Source organism: Ooceraea biroi, chromosome 11 (genome assembly GCF_003672135.1).
Source record: "Ooceraea biroi isolate clonal line C1 chromosome 11, Obir_v5.4, whole genome shotgun sequence".
In the NCBI taxonomy this organism is placed as follows: domain Eukaryota; kingdom Metazoa; phylum Arthropoda; class Insecta; order Hymenoptera; family Formicidae; genus Ooceraea; species Ooceraea biroi.
Genome location: NC_039516.1, coordinates 11,864,799 through 11,881,553, shown reverse-complemented (window position 1 = coordinate 11,881,553; position 16,755 = coordinate 11,864,799). Strand labels below are relative to the sequence as shown.

Here is a 16,755-nt window from a genome sequence, read left to right as displayed (position 1 = left end):
CGAATCCGAAACACGCTCTCCCCCGTTGAGATCTCGCAGTTTGTTTATTGCACAGAATCCGTCGAACACCAGCGCGCTCCCCGAACGATGCTTTCTTCAGTGCCGTACCCGTCACTCGTCGGACCCGTCGGTTACCTGGACGTTTCCTGTCAGGCAAAGTTGCTGCTGTTATTATCATTTTTAGGATTATTGTTACAATTGCTTTTCTTCTGTTATCATACCGCTGCGATATTGTGTTATTCTCATGACTGCTTCTAGGTTAGGTAGTTCGCGCGAAGCCCGACGCGCCACGTTCCACCACTCACAACGAAGAACAATCGAGTCCGAAGGAATGGTGGAATGGCGCCCGCATTCGTACGCTCCTGATGGCGTACGACCGAAAGTTGATCGGAAAGTAGCTCAGAGGAGATGCAAAGCAGCAATCAGCTGTCACCTCTGTCAGCGAAGATGTCTACGAATTTCGTGAATTTTCTCACGATGCATTTGCCATGAATATTTGTATAATAAATTTGTATAATAAATTTACATTGGGGACAGCAGGTTTCTTCGTGCGAAATACTGGCGCGTTTCGCACGTCGGGAAATAGGATCGTAGGAACAGATAATCAAGTAAACCAAGGCTGCATTTTACACCGTAAGATACACGTACTCAAGAGATGAGAAAATAAGGGGGAAAATAAGCGCGCCTCTCTATTGTTCCACGCGTGAGTGCGAGAGATCGTTATCGGTAGATACGTGCGTTTTGCATGTTTCGCACTCTTGTCCGTTCGAAGAATACGCGAGAGAGACAGAGAATACGAGACAGAGGGGTGAGGAAACGATCGGAAGCATATCGAGCGTGATCGTCTACGTGAAACATAACCCCCCGGCTGCGAAAAGCCAGCTATAGTGACTTTCATCGCGCGATTGCTTCCGGGAAAGTGAAAACGGATTTTTAAATCGTGACGCGCAGCACCGCGAGCCAACATGGTGGCGATCAGCTGTCTCCTGTCACAATGACGGTCGCATCGACGAACGCGCTGGATTAATTAGCTCGATTGTCGCAGCGTGCACGCCTCACGACGACTGATCTCGCGATCGATCGTGGTTGATCCTACCCGGCGAATTCGGTGTCGCGTGACGACGTGACACGTGTCGTCTCGTCTCGTCTTGTATTTAACAGCGCCCGTGAACGTACGATGCGCTTGCTCGCCTGAAGTGAGCGGCGAGTGGACGCGCAGCCTGCGCTCGCACGAAAGCAATATGGTGACCGTTGGGGATAATCGAATACGCACGGGGGATGTTTAATAATATTGTCATCGTCGGCGTTGCGTGTTTAACAAAGTGATGAAATTGACGTGACCGAGAGCCTCGTGCTAGGCTAAAGAACCTGGGAACCATGTGCGATGTGTGCGTCGACTTTCACGATCTTCTGCTGTCCTGTAAGCGAATTGTACACAGTAACAGTTTCTCCCCCTCGAGCCTTAACCTATGTTTCCTGCACTTCGGTCGCGAGCAAGGCTCGCGATTCATTGAATTCTCTCGATTCCTTTGTCACAGTTGAGTCACAATTAATGCGAGATATGCGCTTCCTCGTTCGCGATCTTTCTTCCTCGCGCAACGCGATCCGCACGAGGTAGCGTCCTATAACCTTAATCGTGGGCCTTTTGTTCGACCACGGGGCATCGGGACTGGAGCTACTTCAGCTTATAATTTTTTCTTACATAAATATCTCCGTTTTATACCTTTCTTCCTGCGTAAATGAAGCGTTTCTCACGTTTGACGAAGGATGTTATTTTCCTTGTTGAAAATGATTTATTTGAGATTGATCTCTGAATATATTCTACACGTAACATTCACAATAGAACGTTTCCGGAATTCTTCAGAGTTCTGCAAGTTTATGTTACAAAGTGAACGGCTATGTGAAGCAAATGTATACATTCAAAAAAATGTCACAAGTACAATATTCTAGATCGTACTGGAACAAACTTCTAGTTGGTGTGTTATATATTTTTAGATGACGAACGTTCGTCGAAGGAACAAGATGCATTGGTGACGTTATGTGTGACAGATGTAGACACAACATTGCACTACGTTAATCAATGGGTGCAAAGGTATATTAATTTACCCAACTTTAGTACTTGTACTTTTGTTTTGTTACTTTATTAGAGTATTTATCTTGTTGCTGCACCAGGAATCATTAGAACATTTTTGCATGCAATAAAAGTTTTCAGTGTATTGCTGCAATACCTCTTTTGTAATCATTTGATAATCTCAAAATCTGGAATCTTATAATTGATCATGTCCAATTACGATGATGTGATTATCATTGATGTCGTTACTTCTTCTTTTCTAGACAATGTATGTGCTGTTATCGTGAAATTAAAAATTTTGATCGATTTATAAGGCTAACTGAGAGCGTCGTGCTCTGTACGTTACAACAATTGCAAATTATACAGCAAAATGGACATCAAGATATTGCCAAGGAGAACACTAAGGAGGAAAAGGACGAGGAGGAAAGAAGTAATAAGCGAAAATCCAGTGACACGACGGAACACACACAGGTGGAAGCTCAGACGAAACAAGCATGGTCGCAGCAGGATAGGGAGAGATTGTTTCATCTTCTCTCGAAAATTTTTTTACTCAACTTTCCCCTCTATATTGCTATGAAGCATGGCGGTGTAATCAATCCTCTGGCTCCTATCAAGGTACAATTGTGCTTATACGACTCGTTGCACGTTGGATTCGTGCATAAACTGACCGATCGTTGAATTATTTTTATTTATACTAAACCACTTTATAAAATTAACAGGATGAGGGCGGTTACTGCGAGCCGCATGATCCCGAAGTACCGGCTCCCCTGATTCGTGCGGTGTCCATATTTTGCCATCAAGGAGGCTTTAATTTGATGTCCGCTTGTTTCGATATGGAAAGCACACTGCCCGTTAGCCTTGCGCATTCTATGGTCGCGGTTATTTGTAATTTGAAACTCTGGTTGAATTACGCCAGTGTAATCCAACTGTTTATACCGTTGCGCAGTCGTGTTATGAAGTATATGTGTCGTCTGGCAGATAAGGAATTGCGTACTCCAGCTGTTAGGACCATGGCAGGTACGTGACTCGAGACATTTACGCGTCAATCCGCGCGTTATAATACGCTTCCGTTTAAATACACGATAATTCTTTGTGCAGATTTTATGTGGAGCGCGGTGAAGGACCCGATAGACGCCGTACTACCGAGTTTCGATCGCGACGGACTTGACCTAGCATTTAAATATTTTACTAGTACAACTCTGACTATGAGGCTGGCCGGCGTGGCACAAATAAACGCACACATCACCGCGTCGAATGAGCTGTGTAATAGTGAGACCGTTGCCGAGGTCGAGCAGGTGGGACACGCGCTTGCTACCTGGCTGACGGAGAACAACATCATCGCGCACATATTCGGACCAAACTTACACGTAGAGGTTATTAAGCAGAGTCACATTATATTAAGCTTCCTGGCGATGGAGGGTAGAATCACATCCTCGGACATGGACACTATGTGGCAAGCGGCGCAGCTGAAGCACTGCGGCCGTCCGGTTTACGATCTGTTGGCGCCACTGGTCAAGCATTTGGCACCTACTCCCGTGCTGCATCTGTACTCCTTGTTAGGCAAATTGGAACCGAAAGATCACACGGAGCAGAGTTTGTTTTTAGCGTCAGCCCTGATCAAGTTTATCTGGACGTCCGGTCGCTCGGCTTACCCAAGAGGCCTGGTAATGAAAAACAGAGAGATGCTGAGAAGCACCGCTGGAGTTGGCGGGAGTAGCAGCAGCGATCCAAGCGGAATGGACGGCAGCAGTCCGGAGGATGATGAGGAGGAGCCTAGTCCGGCGCCGTCCGAGGGACCATCGCCCAGAAAGCAAGCGAGAACCGACAGTAGCGACGGCAGCGAAGGTAGGTGCAAGCTCGCCGGGTTAGATCTGCAATCTTCTTCTTCTTTACATCACGCTCACGTTGCAGGACATTATAAGAGAAAAAATCTCGCGACTACCGCCATGGAGTCGAGTCTCAACGAAATGGAGGGCTTGAGTTCTAGTAAGTTCGAGTGCAACGGAGGACTGGCTAAAGATCCTTCAACCAGCGCCATCCGAGACGAGTTAAAGAGCAAGCAAAGCGGATCTGACGCCGAAGCGGACACGGAAAAGTCGAATACCGAGGAAACGTTCGTACATGAGAAGAAGAAGCGGAAGATTCTGCGCAAACGGAAGAGACCGCAGAAACGCTCGTTGAGCGCCGTCGAGAAAACGTTGGAGGATATCGTCGGGCAAGAAGCTAACGTGAAATCGAAGGATCTGCTCATGGACACGAAGAACAGAACGGAGGATGTGCTAAACGGTAGTTTAGACGTGGGGGCTCTATCCTCAATGGACGAGCCGAAGGGTATCGATGCGTTGGATCGCGTTAAGCAACAAGCGATGGCTTTGGACCCGAGCGATCAGCAAGTTCCGACTACCGCGGCACTGCTGAGACGCGCTAACAAAAACAAATACATGTCTATAGTAGGATACAACGTGGATCGCGCGGCGGACTCGGCCGATAGTTCACATGACGAGGATGACAGTGATGTTGCTGGCGTGCTTGCAGCTGCGGACGGCCCTGGTGCGGTGATATCCGAGCTTGCTGGATTGGTGCACGCCACCGGTCCGACTTTTTTACCATCAGGATTGGACGAGATGCTCTCGGATGAGGAGGGCTCGTACAGCAGCAGGATATCGAACAAGAGTGAGAAAAACATGGCGGACTTCGATGGTGAAGAGAGCGGCTGCGAAGAGGAGTTGGCGCAGCTGGCCGCACGCCATTTAACCGCCATCCAGATGCAGGCGTATCACCCCCATCACTCACACTCGGCCATGACGATTAGAAGATCGGTTTGCCAGCCACCGCAAGTGCGAACCGCTCGACAAACGGCCACAAGATTAAGCTCGCAATTTAACTTGGATACTGTCTGCAAACCAGGTAACACGTTGTTGTGGGATCTTCTTCAGGACGACAAGATAGGCCAACTAGGGGAAGGCCTGGCCTTGGAAGCGGAGAAAGCTTTGTGCAATCTTTTGTGTTTCAATGTTGATCGCTTGATACCTATGAAATTCGTAGAGGGTTGTTTGGAGAATCTGGCGACAAATCGTTCCGTGGTTGTGTCTTTGAGATTGCTACCAAAGTTACTTGCGAGTTTCCAGCAGTTCGGCGCCATGGACGCACACACGATCACCACTTGGGCCGACCGCGAGCGCGGTATGATGAAGCATTTTTTTAATAATCTGAAGACGTACACCAGTACCGGACCGAAGAGCAATTTGTATTCGCACCAAACGGAAATACAAGTCAGATTACAGTTTCTGTCGTCAATCTTCTCGCCTCTGGGTTCGCCTGATTGCTTTCGCTTGAGCTTGGAGCAAGTGGATATTTTGTGGCAATGCTTGTCACAGGATCCAATTTGTGCGGATGAGCTTTTCAGTTGGTTACTGAGTCAGGCAAAGTCCACGGAGCAGCATGCATTGGGGATGGACACGCTGAAGCATCTGTGTATGCGTAAATTACCGAGCTTGCCGCCGGAAACCATCAGCATGACGGGCCTGAGTCTGTTTCAGCAATTGTGTAACCTGGCGCGTCTAGCCGCAGCGCATTTGGACAGACCATTGCGAGACGTAGACTCGGTTGGCATGGACTTCCTGTGGCGGATTGCTTTAAAAGCGAAGAGCACGGACGTTAGCATGGCGGCGATACAATACCTCAACGGTTACTACATGTCGCGACAATTAACGCAAGAGGCGGAGTTTGTGTCGCAATGTATGACACACCTCGCGGCAGCCAGCGCCGACCTTGAGACGAACGAGGAAGCCAGTCTACGCTGCATACAACGCGCTTTACTCCTGCTTCGGACGCATTTGGAAGCTTTTCGTAAACGTTACGCTTATCATTTACGTCGCTGGGTACTGGAAGGCAGAGGTGCAGCTAGCCACGTGGCCATGAACACGTCCGAAAAAGGCCAACAATTAAGAATCTTCGTGCAACCCGCCGGTATACCAGAAAAGACGAGTTTTACCCTCCTTAATACCGACTACGTAGCAGATTTGAGAGCCGAAGTGGCCAAATGGTGGGACGACACGCAAAACACCCAGGAGAAGTCTACAGCATCCACGAACGCCCCACAGAACGGCGGATCGGTTCTAGGATCGTTGCTTACCGACGGACCTATCAGAATGATCACTCAAGGTCAGGAACTGACCATCGATTTTGATGAGAAGACCTTGCAAGAGATGGGCTTTAAGGATGGACAGTTGGTATTTATTTCACCAGGAGCTAGCAGAGGTAACGGTGGCGGCGGTGGTCGTTGTAGTAAACGGGATGTAGATTCGCCCTCGTTGTTACCACCGCCGCCCAGGGAATCCTTGCCGACTTTACTGCTACTTCGACCGCAGTACTTTGAGCAGCTATTTACGCTGATGCGAACTCTCAGCGCCATGAAGACGACTGTGAAAGGTGGTCAAGAGATCCCTCACACGAAGGCTCAAGTGCTTTCGAGGAGAGTCTGGGATACGCTCACGCTGCTTCCCACAAGCCCGACTCTACTGCGAGGTTTCCAAAAACTCGGCGAGACGTCTCTCCAGGAATTACTCGATCCGGCGAGTCCGCAGAAATTGATGTATTCTCTCTACATAGTCGAGTCTCTGAGTCGACGAGGTACGACGAATCAACCGTCAGCAAGCAACTCTGCCACGACAACGTCGACATCGGCACGTGAAGGAGGCGGAGATGCGGATGACAATCAGGATGACAAAGAGAAGGATGTAGTTTGGTCTACTTTGTTCGTGCAGCATGGTGGACTCCGACATCTCTTTGATATCTTCATGTCGGGCTGTCTGGAGCAGGGAGACGGTAGCGAGTGGCAGCAAGATTGCCTCGCAAGCTTGCTGAAGCAACTCTGCCACCTCGGCGTTGTGAAGGAGGAGAAGAAACGTAACAAAGCTGATAAGCCGCTGCTGGTGCCCAAGCTTAGCGAAGCGATGCTGCAAATGATGAACGTCGACACTGTGATGCCGCGAATAACGAGTATCCTGAACGATGCTTCGCTACCACTCGATCCGAATCACTACAAGACAGGATTGTTCGGTCGATCACAAGTGATACATTATGCCATGGCGTTGCTAGTCTGTTGGGTGCATAGCGACTCAGCAGTCAGACAATATTTGTTCTCGTCGTCGGAGCCGTTCGGCAAGACTTGGCTGCGCAGATTGATACTGGAGGACCCCGAGCCAGCAGTGAGACGCGAAGTATGCACAGCCTTGTACAGGCTGTGCTTGGGCAATACCAGCACGGAAGACGACAACTCGGATCAAGTTCTTGGATTAATAGTACCCATGTTGAACACCTTACTGGAACATCTCATGATCGCCGAAGCTATGCAGCCTTCCCACCGCAAACCAGATTTACCGCTGCATCTTCACCCTGCCATAGACGACGGAAAGGAGCCCTACGGCCCGGCTTGTAAGGACTACTTCTGGCTGGTCTGTCGTCTAGTGGATTCCCTTCCAGACGAGGCGATTCGGGAAAGCTCTGCTGACGACACATCTGGAACGACCATCGATCTCGAGGCGCTAGCCATTCGGGTGATAGATTCTGTACTCAACAGAGAGCATCTGGAAACGAGACACAATACGGTGGAGGATGATGCCCTGGTCGGATTGATCAATCTCACGTGCAACATAATGACGCACAATCCACCATGCAAGCAGGGCAAGATTGGACAAAATCTGTTAGGTCAAGTGTTCGACTTCCTGTTTGCTCTGCCGAGTCCGCGGAGCAAGCACGTGCCCAAGTGCAAGAGCCAAGCGTCCAGATCAGCGGCCTTTGATCTGCTGGTCGAGCTGGTGAAATCGGCGCCTGACAATTATAGGATACTGCACGAGAAACTGCTCGCTCAGCATCGTCCTGGACCACACTCTCCGTATCCATGGGATTACTGGCCCCATGAGGACGGGCGTTCCGATTGCGGCTACGTAGGCCTGACAAATCTAGGCGCGACGTGTTACATGGCCAGCTGCATGCAACATCTATACATGATGCCACAGGCACGCGTCTCCATCCTGGGAGCCGACTGTAACCGGGCAAACAAACATCAGCTGACCTTACGGGAACTGCAAAGAATGTTTGCCTACTTGTTGGAGTCTGAGAGAAAGGCGTATAACCCGAGGAGTTTCTGTCGCGTGTACACGATGAATCACGAGCCGTTGAATACAGGTGAGCAAAAGGATATGGCCGAGTTCTTTATCGATCTTGTCTCCAAGTTAGAGGAAATGACGTCCGACCTAAAGAACTTGGTGAAAACATTGTTCTGCGGCGTAATATCTAACAATGTCGTTTCGTTGGATTGCGAGCACGTTAGCCGGACGCTGGAAGAGTTCTATACTGTCCGCTGTCAAGTGGCGGACATGAGAAACCTCTACGAGAGCTTGGACGAGGTGACGGTGAAAGACACGCTTGAGGGCGACAATATGTACACGTGCTCGCAGTGCGGCAAGAAAGCGCGCGCTGAGAAACGCGCTTGCTTCAAAAAGCTGCCGCACATATTGTGCTTCAACACTATGCGCTATACCTTCAACATGGGCACTATGCTGAAAGAAAAGGTCAACACGCACTTCAGTTTCCCGCTTAGACTCGATATGTCTGGTTACGTCGAGAAGAAGCTCATGCCACAGCACTACCAAGACGAGAAGAAAGCGGCGTCTGAGAAGAAAAACTCGGAGGACGATGGACACTCGGCATCCTTGCTGGACAACATCGAAGAGGAGCAGGAGGAGGAAGAGATGGAACATTATCAATACGACCTGATCGGCGTGACCGTCCACACGGGAACGGCAGATGGCGGGCATTATTACAGCTTCATCAGGGATCGCACGTCACCGAACAAGGACAAGTGGTTCTTGTTCAACGACGCCGAGGTAAAGCCGTTCGATCCAAATCAAATCGCGGCCGAGTGCTTCGGCGGCGAGATGACGAGCAAAACGTACGACTCGGTGACGGACAAGTTCATGGACTTCAGCTTTGAGAAAACCAACTCGGCGTACATGCTGTTTTACGAGTGGTGCGCCGATCCTGGTGATCAGGCGAAAGAGGAGGAGGCTACGGTCTCGAGTCCCATTGAGAACGACACCGACAACGACAACAACGGGCGATCGTCATCATTGCTGGTGCGCGACAACGCGAACAAGTCGCTGCCGCTGGAGCTCAATAAGGAACTCGAGGACTGGATCTGGCAGGACAACATGCACTTCCTACAGGACAAGAACATATTCGAGCACACGTATTTTGGTTTCATGTGGCAGATTTGCGGTTACATACCGCAGACACTGCTCTCCGTGCAGCCGGACATCACGGAGATGTCCGCGGAGCTGTCCACATCGTTCTTCATGGAGACGTTCATCCACGCCAAAGAGAAGCCAACGATGGTGCAGTGGGTAGAATTACTGACAAAGCAGTTCAATGGATCAGCTGGCGCCTGTGCACGATTTCTTGAGCGGATGGCCGGCGATTCGTGGTGGCCTATTCAGATTCTAGTCAAGTGCCCTAATCAGATGGTCAGGCAGATGTTTCAACGGTTATGCATCCACGTGATTCAACGATTGCGCGCTACTCAGGCACCCTTGTACCTTCTCTGCGACGAGGAAAACGACGTGAACACCGTCGGTACCCGATCCTGCGTCACGCGTTTTGTCAGGATGCTCCTATCGCTGATGGAACATGCCAAGCAGCACCTCAAGCATCTTACTGAGTACTTCAGCTTTTTGTACGAGTTCAGCAAGATGGGCGATGACGAGGCCATCTTTCTCATCAGGATGCAAGCCATCTCCACGATGGTAAACTTTTATCTCGGGCACAAAACGCACGAGTTCGTCGACGCGGTTAGTGAGGAGGAGGAGGAGGAGGAGATCGTGACCGTGCCCTCCGAGAAGCTGCGGCCCGCTTCGCTGGACAAGATGATCACGTTAATCGCATACTTGGTTGAGCGTAGCAGAGGACAGGATCACAGACTGGCCTTGTCACCGGCGGACTTGAGCGCCGTGGCGGGCGGCAAGGGTTTCCCCTTTCTGTACCAACAGACGCGAGACGTCATAAATCTCACTCAAACCAGGAACCTCATTCAGTCGTTATGCCGTTGGAACGACCGATTGGCTATACACATCGTCACCATGATATTCCAGGCGATAATGAAACATATCGATGTGTGCCAGCCCTTCTTCAAGCTGTTGACCTTGCTGACGGAGAACTCGGGCTTGAGCTCCACGATGAGTGGACTGCCCTGCATGACGCAGCTCATCCTTGGCAGGGTGTGGGAAGCAGCGAGGGTCGCTCCACACGGTGCGCTCGAGTGGCTGGCGCTTGCAGTCACGAGGAGTAAGCTGGCGCACGCCTGGGTGCTGCAGGGACTCGACACGTGGCTGCAACATTTTCTGCTTGAGCATTCCAATCAAAGAGTCCGCTCGGCCGCCGCCTTCCTTCTAGTGTCTTTAGTACCATCTACGCACTTCAGGCAAGGCTACCGTAGCACTCATCGCCTCGGTCTAGGATGCAACGCATCCAAGGAGTTTCAGCTCTCACCGGAGGCGACCCTGATACTACATCAGATCTACACGGCGCTCTTGCGACTGCTGCAACCGGCACGGCATTACATCGACATACAAACCCACGGTACAATGAAGCTCACTGCCTACTTCGCGTTGCTCACGTACTGCGTAGTGTCGAAAACCGAAAAGTTAATGGTGAGTAAACCGATAACTGGTCTTGTATTCGGAAATTCTGGCAAATCTAATATACGTTCTCCGTGCTTGCTTTTGCAGTTCGGCCAATATCTCAATGACCTGTGGACACTCTTCCATCCGAAGCTCTCGGAACCGAGCATTCCGGTGCATCATAACAAACAGGCGGTACTCTTGTTCTGGTATCACGTGTGCTCCGATTGCCCGGAAAACGTCGCGATGATTCTTCACAACCCGCACATAACTAAGAATATCGCATTTAATTACATATTGTGAGCGTCACGTTATGTTACTTAATCTTTTTGATGTTATTTACAAGTTTTGAAAAATGCTCACTTTTCTAATTTAAATCTGTTTTCCTGTTTTAATTGCAGAGCTGATCACGAGGACCAGGACGTCGTGATGTTTAACAGAGTTATGTTGCCTGCTTACTACGGCTTGTTAAGGCTTTGCTGTCAACAATCGCGCACCTTTACCAGACAATTGGCTGCACATCAAAATATTCAATGGGCTTTCAAAAATATCACTCCTCATCCTACTCAGTATTCAACTGTAAGTTTTTCCACCGTGTTATCTAATCGTGCTCACTGGAATATAAAATCTTTCACGCTTCTTTTTTTTCCGTATGATTCTAGGCGGTGGATGAATTGTTTAAATTGATGCAATTATTGGTTGCGCGACACCCCGATCAAACAGAGCAGGAAGAGGCAGAGATCGCATCGTTCAGAAGAGGCACATTGACATCTTACTTGCAAGGACTTGACGGTCGTTCATGTTGGGCAACTCTCATCTCCGCTTTTCGGTACAATACTATAATACATTGATATTTTAAGAGAATTAATTCAGATGCGAGAGTTGAGATTTAACACGTATTACGAGATGGATAGAGAAATTATCACAGAGAAATCGATACATTAATTTAATAGTTCGATATTTGCGCTTCCTTTCAGAATCCTCATTGAATCGGATGACGATCGCTTATACGTCGTTTACAACGGCGGCTTAAGTATGGCCTTGGAAGCGTTTCACATGCTACATATCATGTATCATGAAGCGACGGCGTGCCACGTCGCCGGCGATTTGGCCGAGCTGATCGCCATCATTGTCGAACTGGTGAGATGCGTGCGTACGGCACGAGATGGGCCGGACGGTAGGAACGTATTGGCAAATTGCAAGGAATGGCCTGACGCCCTGCGCAAACTGGCAACGTTACTGAACACGTACAATCCGCCGGACATGAGAAACCTAGCTATAGATCTCTTGAAGGAACTCGTGATGCTCGTTCCCGCCGAAGCAATACTAATTCTAGCTCCGTTATTGTCACACTGCCACGCGGCTATTCAGGAGTCCCACGCCGCCGTTCCACCCGGGCCGTATCTCCCGAGGAGATCTACTCCGCCCGGAAAGATGCCTACCAGGCCCGCCAGGCCGATGGTACAAATGGCAGTACCTCACTCCCAGCTAGAGGCATCGAAAGGAGTGGATCCGGAATACGATAGCGCTCTGCTCGAGTTTTATTTACCTTACCACGAGCTGATAGACGTCATGTGTAGGCTAGCGATTAATAACGACTGCATGACGGAGACGCTGGTGAACCTGAGCGCTATGCTTGGTTTCGAGGGTGAGCGACGTGACGTACGATATACGCGTAGGGGACAGGAAGACCAGTTCTAATGCACTTTGTGTGTTTGCAGGTGTACCATTACACTTGGCTCTATTTCCCAGGCTATGGTTGGACGTACATGCCGCTACGCACATAGATAGAAAGCACATAGCGTCTCTCTTTCGTTCTTCCTACACGGTGGATTACGTAGACGCGGTGTTACTGGACGAGAGATCGTCGTTAGGCGTGCCGGCGATACACGCCTTCCTTAAGACTTTCTTCCCGAAGCTAGCTAGCCAAGTGTTAACCGATCAAACGTGCTTGCTCGTCGACAACCTCGTTAGCTCACTGACCGCGATGGTAGAGGCGGTCGACGTGGAGGCATCGGCGCATAGATTGACCGGCGACCTGCGTGCCCTGGCACTGGTCTATAGCAGCAGCACAAGACTGAAACCATCTTCCAGCCTGCTGCCGGCTCTAGAGACCTTGTTGTCGCGTACTCGGACTATTACGGTGAAGGAGAACAGTTCGCTACCGGAGGTGGAGACGCCTTCCAAGAGACGTAAATTCAGTGATGATAGTGAGACCGACAGCGAGAAAGAGCTGCACGCGTCGATCAAGGACGCGGACGTGGAGAAAAACATCTCGGAGGCGAAAATCGACAAGGCGGACACATCGATGAACGACGCGATGTCTTCCAGTTCCGGGGACGATAGCAAGGCTGCTACCGCGGCAGCCACCGCCGCCTCTGTCGTCAGACACAAGCCAGGCAATGTTCAAGCGGAGAGCATCGCCACGAGCACCGTCTCATCGCCGAATCTGGTTACCACGGCAAACAGTTGTACAAATCAGTTGCGTTGCTCGTTGACCAACGTCTCGTGGCTCGAGATGCTGGAGAAGACCATCGTCGACCTCCAGACGATCATACAAGTGCAAAGCAAGAGTAATTAATTTTGCGTGTAACCGGGTTGCGACGCGATGAACAGGTGCTCGGGTGGCAGCATACACGGCACCACATGCAGAACTAAAACGACCAGTTCTAAACGTGTAAACTGTGTGTGATTATTTGCGCCGATAGAGTTTATGGTGTGTTTGCGCTCCTTCGAGATAATCGGATATAACTTAGTATGTAATGTATGTATGTATTGAGAACCGCGATTTACTTTCCAAATATAGGAGGATAAGGATATTTTCGTTACTTCGACTTAAGTTACGTTCAAATGTAAAGTCGGGGAGTCATATCACCGTCTCGTAATATCCGGACTGAATAATGATTTTTTTCGTCTAAACGTTCGTTAGTGCTGTGAGATAGATTAATCATTTCAGAGGCAAAAGAAAATTAAAAAAAATAAAACAAAGAAACATGATGCGTGCACTTTAACGTGCAATAAACGTAAACCATCCAGTATTCAGAAAGCGCAATTGTGTGTGAGAGAAAGAGAGAGAGAGAGAGGAATATTAATATCTTAAGATACATTTAAACACCACTCAGCAGAGCTTTGTTGACACTGCAAATTATTTCTCGGCAATTTTGCGCTATACTTACGTGTGAAAGGGATCACAGGGTTTTAAGAAATTGTTAAGCTAAACCGCGACGAAAAAAAAAAGAAGACTACATTCGGTTATGTGTTCGAAATTACGAAATTGTCTTTGTGCGCTCATTACTGATATGTTTACTCGTTTTGTATAATAATGTTTTGTTTGCGGGGTAAAACGTAGACTGCATGACAAATTAATAATCACAAAAAATACTAAACGCTAAGTAAAAAATTTTTAAATAAAAGATATAAAATTTTGATGGACAACTTTTGATACGTCTGCAATAATTTTGCGTCAGTAGTGAGTTCCTATGAAAGAACCGTGGCAATCAGAATAATAAAGTGCGTATCTAAGACTCTTAGTATTCACAATTTAAAAATATTAGAATATTATTTACAAATATGTATTCTATATCTAAAAAGAAATTAAAAAAATAGTAAATTTTCTATATTTTTTTCTCTAGAAGGAATATTTTTCCAAGATATTAATTTGTTATGCATTTTTTATAGTACACGTGGCTCCGTATAGCTTTCACTAATAATCCTCCAATTTTTCGGGGAAAATTTTATGTTTCTCAATTTTTCGTGCTAATCATTCGGCTCTCAATACAAGGGAAAGTAATATCAGTGGTATTTTATCTATTTTTGTTATTAATATTGATTGTATACGTTAGAAAAGGGTAGTTAAACAAAAAAGAGAGAGAATCTATCGAGGCATATGGTACGCTGGTTGACTCGAACTTAACGCGGTGTCTGAACATTTCTCTAATCCGTACGGAGCGTTAGAAGTTTAAGTTCTTAGCGAATTGACGACGTAGAATTATGATAAAGTTTTCCTAGCGTATTTATTTATTTTCGACATGGCGCGTACGTCGACCACGCGATACTGCAAACTTTAACGGATCGAGTCTTAAAACTGCTGTTAATGTTATCGCTTTTTTTTCTTGCTTTCCACCCCGCATCGCTTGAGCTTCTTCTATTCTACGGCCGTCAAAGTTAGTAGTCGTTATAAGTGATTAACAGCTTTCTTACAATCGCTCATCGGCGCTCAACGTCAAGTCAACGAAAAGCATCTCACATCACGAATAAACAGCTGATCGAAAAGAAATTTCCAACAAGCTCTCGAGCGTTCTCGTACGCTTTTTCATTTGGACCTCGCCGCGGTCGCTCTCAGCGAACGGCGTTCTCTCACGATCGTCGAGCTTGCCGTCGGATAATATGGCACTAAAGATAGCACCTCGTCCAATTAAGGATCCCTTCGTTGCAACCGTATCTCAATAATGATTGCAGAACGGATTACGCGAAGCGAGGAATCATTGGAAATTTTATTTCGTCGCGCCGTAATAAGTTAATGACTTTTCTTTGAACATAGATCGTAATTTCTGTTTTAGGCACAGGATATACGTATGTAGTGCGTCGACAGATTTTTATGTGCGATTAATCGACGTGCTTTCTGGATACGATAGTCCCTTCGTGGCTGCAGTGAGAGGTTCGAAAAAGGGAAAAACCTTGAAAACGAAAACTAATAAGAGTGTAAGATAGAAGATGTGTATAGGACACGCCGGTCGACCGTTTAACAAGAAAACTTTCTCCCGCTCGCTCCAAACTAACGCTCTCGTTCTCTAGATGTCCCGTGTAAGCGATGATCTGTATGTTGCCGAATTAAAGATACAAGACGCGCGTTCGCGCGGTAGACTCTTACTCGACTCGATTGATCAGCAAGTGCTTGTCCGCTTGATACGATGTATACTATCTTAAATGTTGCTACGTTTTTCGATGTATTTGTGAATGAAAATCGACAAAAATCATGCAGAAGCATTGGCCCTGTCTGTCTCTCTCTTTTTCTTCCATTAAAGCGACGCTTCATTTTTCTGTATTGTATATTTGATGATCGCATAAATCTGCCGCATTTAATTTACGCGATGTGCTTTAGATCGCTTAAACAAGAGCAACTTTATATATATATATATTCTTTTTAGTTATATCGTTGAGCACGTTTTGAATATGCCTGCACTGGAGGAAATGCAGTGCACGAAAGAGAGAGAGAGAGAGAAGATTGATGAAAAATGTGAAAGATATATTTGAAACAGAAATCTTCAATTGCAACTAAATTTAATGAATAATGAATATATTTAATTATAATAATAAAACCAACGTGAATAATGAATTATTTTCGATCGACGCATTATATATCACATCGACGATATATATATATATAGTGTTTTGCAACATTTCCACAGTTCTACATATATAAATTAAATTTGTTCTAGTGAACGCGCCGTTAGACCTACCTTTACAGGAATAGGGGTGCTGACGCATGCACACACATACACACACACACAACACGAAAAGGAGGAACGAGAATTAAATAAGTCAGGCGTCCATAAGAGCGCATCCGTAAGCATTTACAAATATCGTATGATTGAAAGGCGATAATAGTCTCTTATGGCCACTCGTGTTCTTGTAATCCCGAAGTATCGGTAACAATTTTTAAACGGTGTACGAGAGGAAAACGAGAGGCATTCGCGATAAAAAAAGAAAACGTTAAGACTGTATAAGAATTCTTGCGCGCATTGTGATTCTTTTGACTTTCCCGGGTCATTCTGTGTCCGTCTCTTAGCAAATCTCGAATCTACTCGACCGTTTCGCCAAGATTTGTATCTTCGACAAGTGTCTCGTTTATTCATTTACATATATATTATCGTGAAAATGTATAGTTTTTCGAGCGATAATAAAAGTCTCCTCATTTTAAAATGAAGCATTCATTTATTTATATGATGCGTCTTTTTGCAAGACAAATTTCCGTTGTAATTAGGAAAGAGTCCTTATACACGTGAA

At 47.3% G+C, this 16,755-nt stretch overlaps 1 protein-coding gene across 2 annotated transcripts; it reads left to right on the top strand.

Annotated features, from left to right (window-relative positions):
- Positions 1 to 78: 78 nt before the first annotated feature.
- LOC105278639 (ubiquitin carboxyl-terminal hydrolase 34) lies at positions 79 to 16,671 on the top strand. 2 transcript variants are annotated; one of them, XM_026973571.1, is made up of 12 exons: positions 79 to 167; positions 259 to 1,420; positions 1,996 to 2,092; positions 2,335 to 2,686; positions 2,791 to 3,088; positions 3,170 to 3,916; positions 3,983 to 10,779; positions 10,858 to 11,048; positions 11,151 to 11,328; positions 11,412 to 11,578; positions 11,727 to 12,397; positions 12,471 to 13,330. In XM_026973571.1, the coding sequence occupies exons 2-12, from the start codon at positions 1,378 to 1,380 to the stop codon at positions 13,328 to 13,330; spliced, it is 10,401 nt and encodes a 3,466-aa protein (XP_026829372.1). In that variant the 5' UTR covers positions 79 to 167; positions 259 to 1,377. The 2 variants fall into 2 exon arrangements, with proteins under 2 accessions (XP_026829372.1, XP_011336155.1); XM_011337853.3 differs by lacking the exon at positions 79 to 167 and having other exon boundaries at positions 1,378 to 1,420; positions 12,471 to 16,671.
- The last annotated feature ends 84 nt before the right edge of the window (positions 16,672 to 16,755 follow it).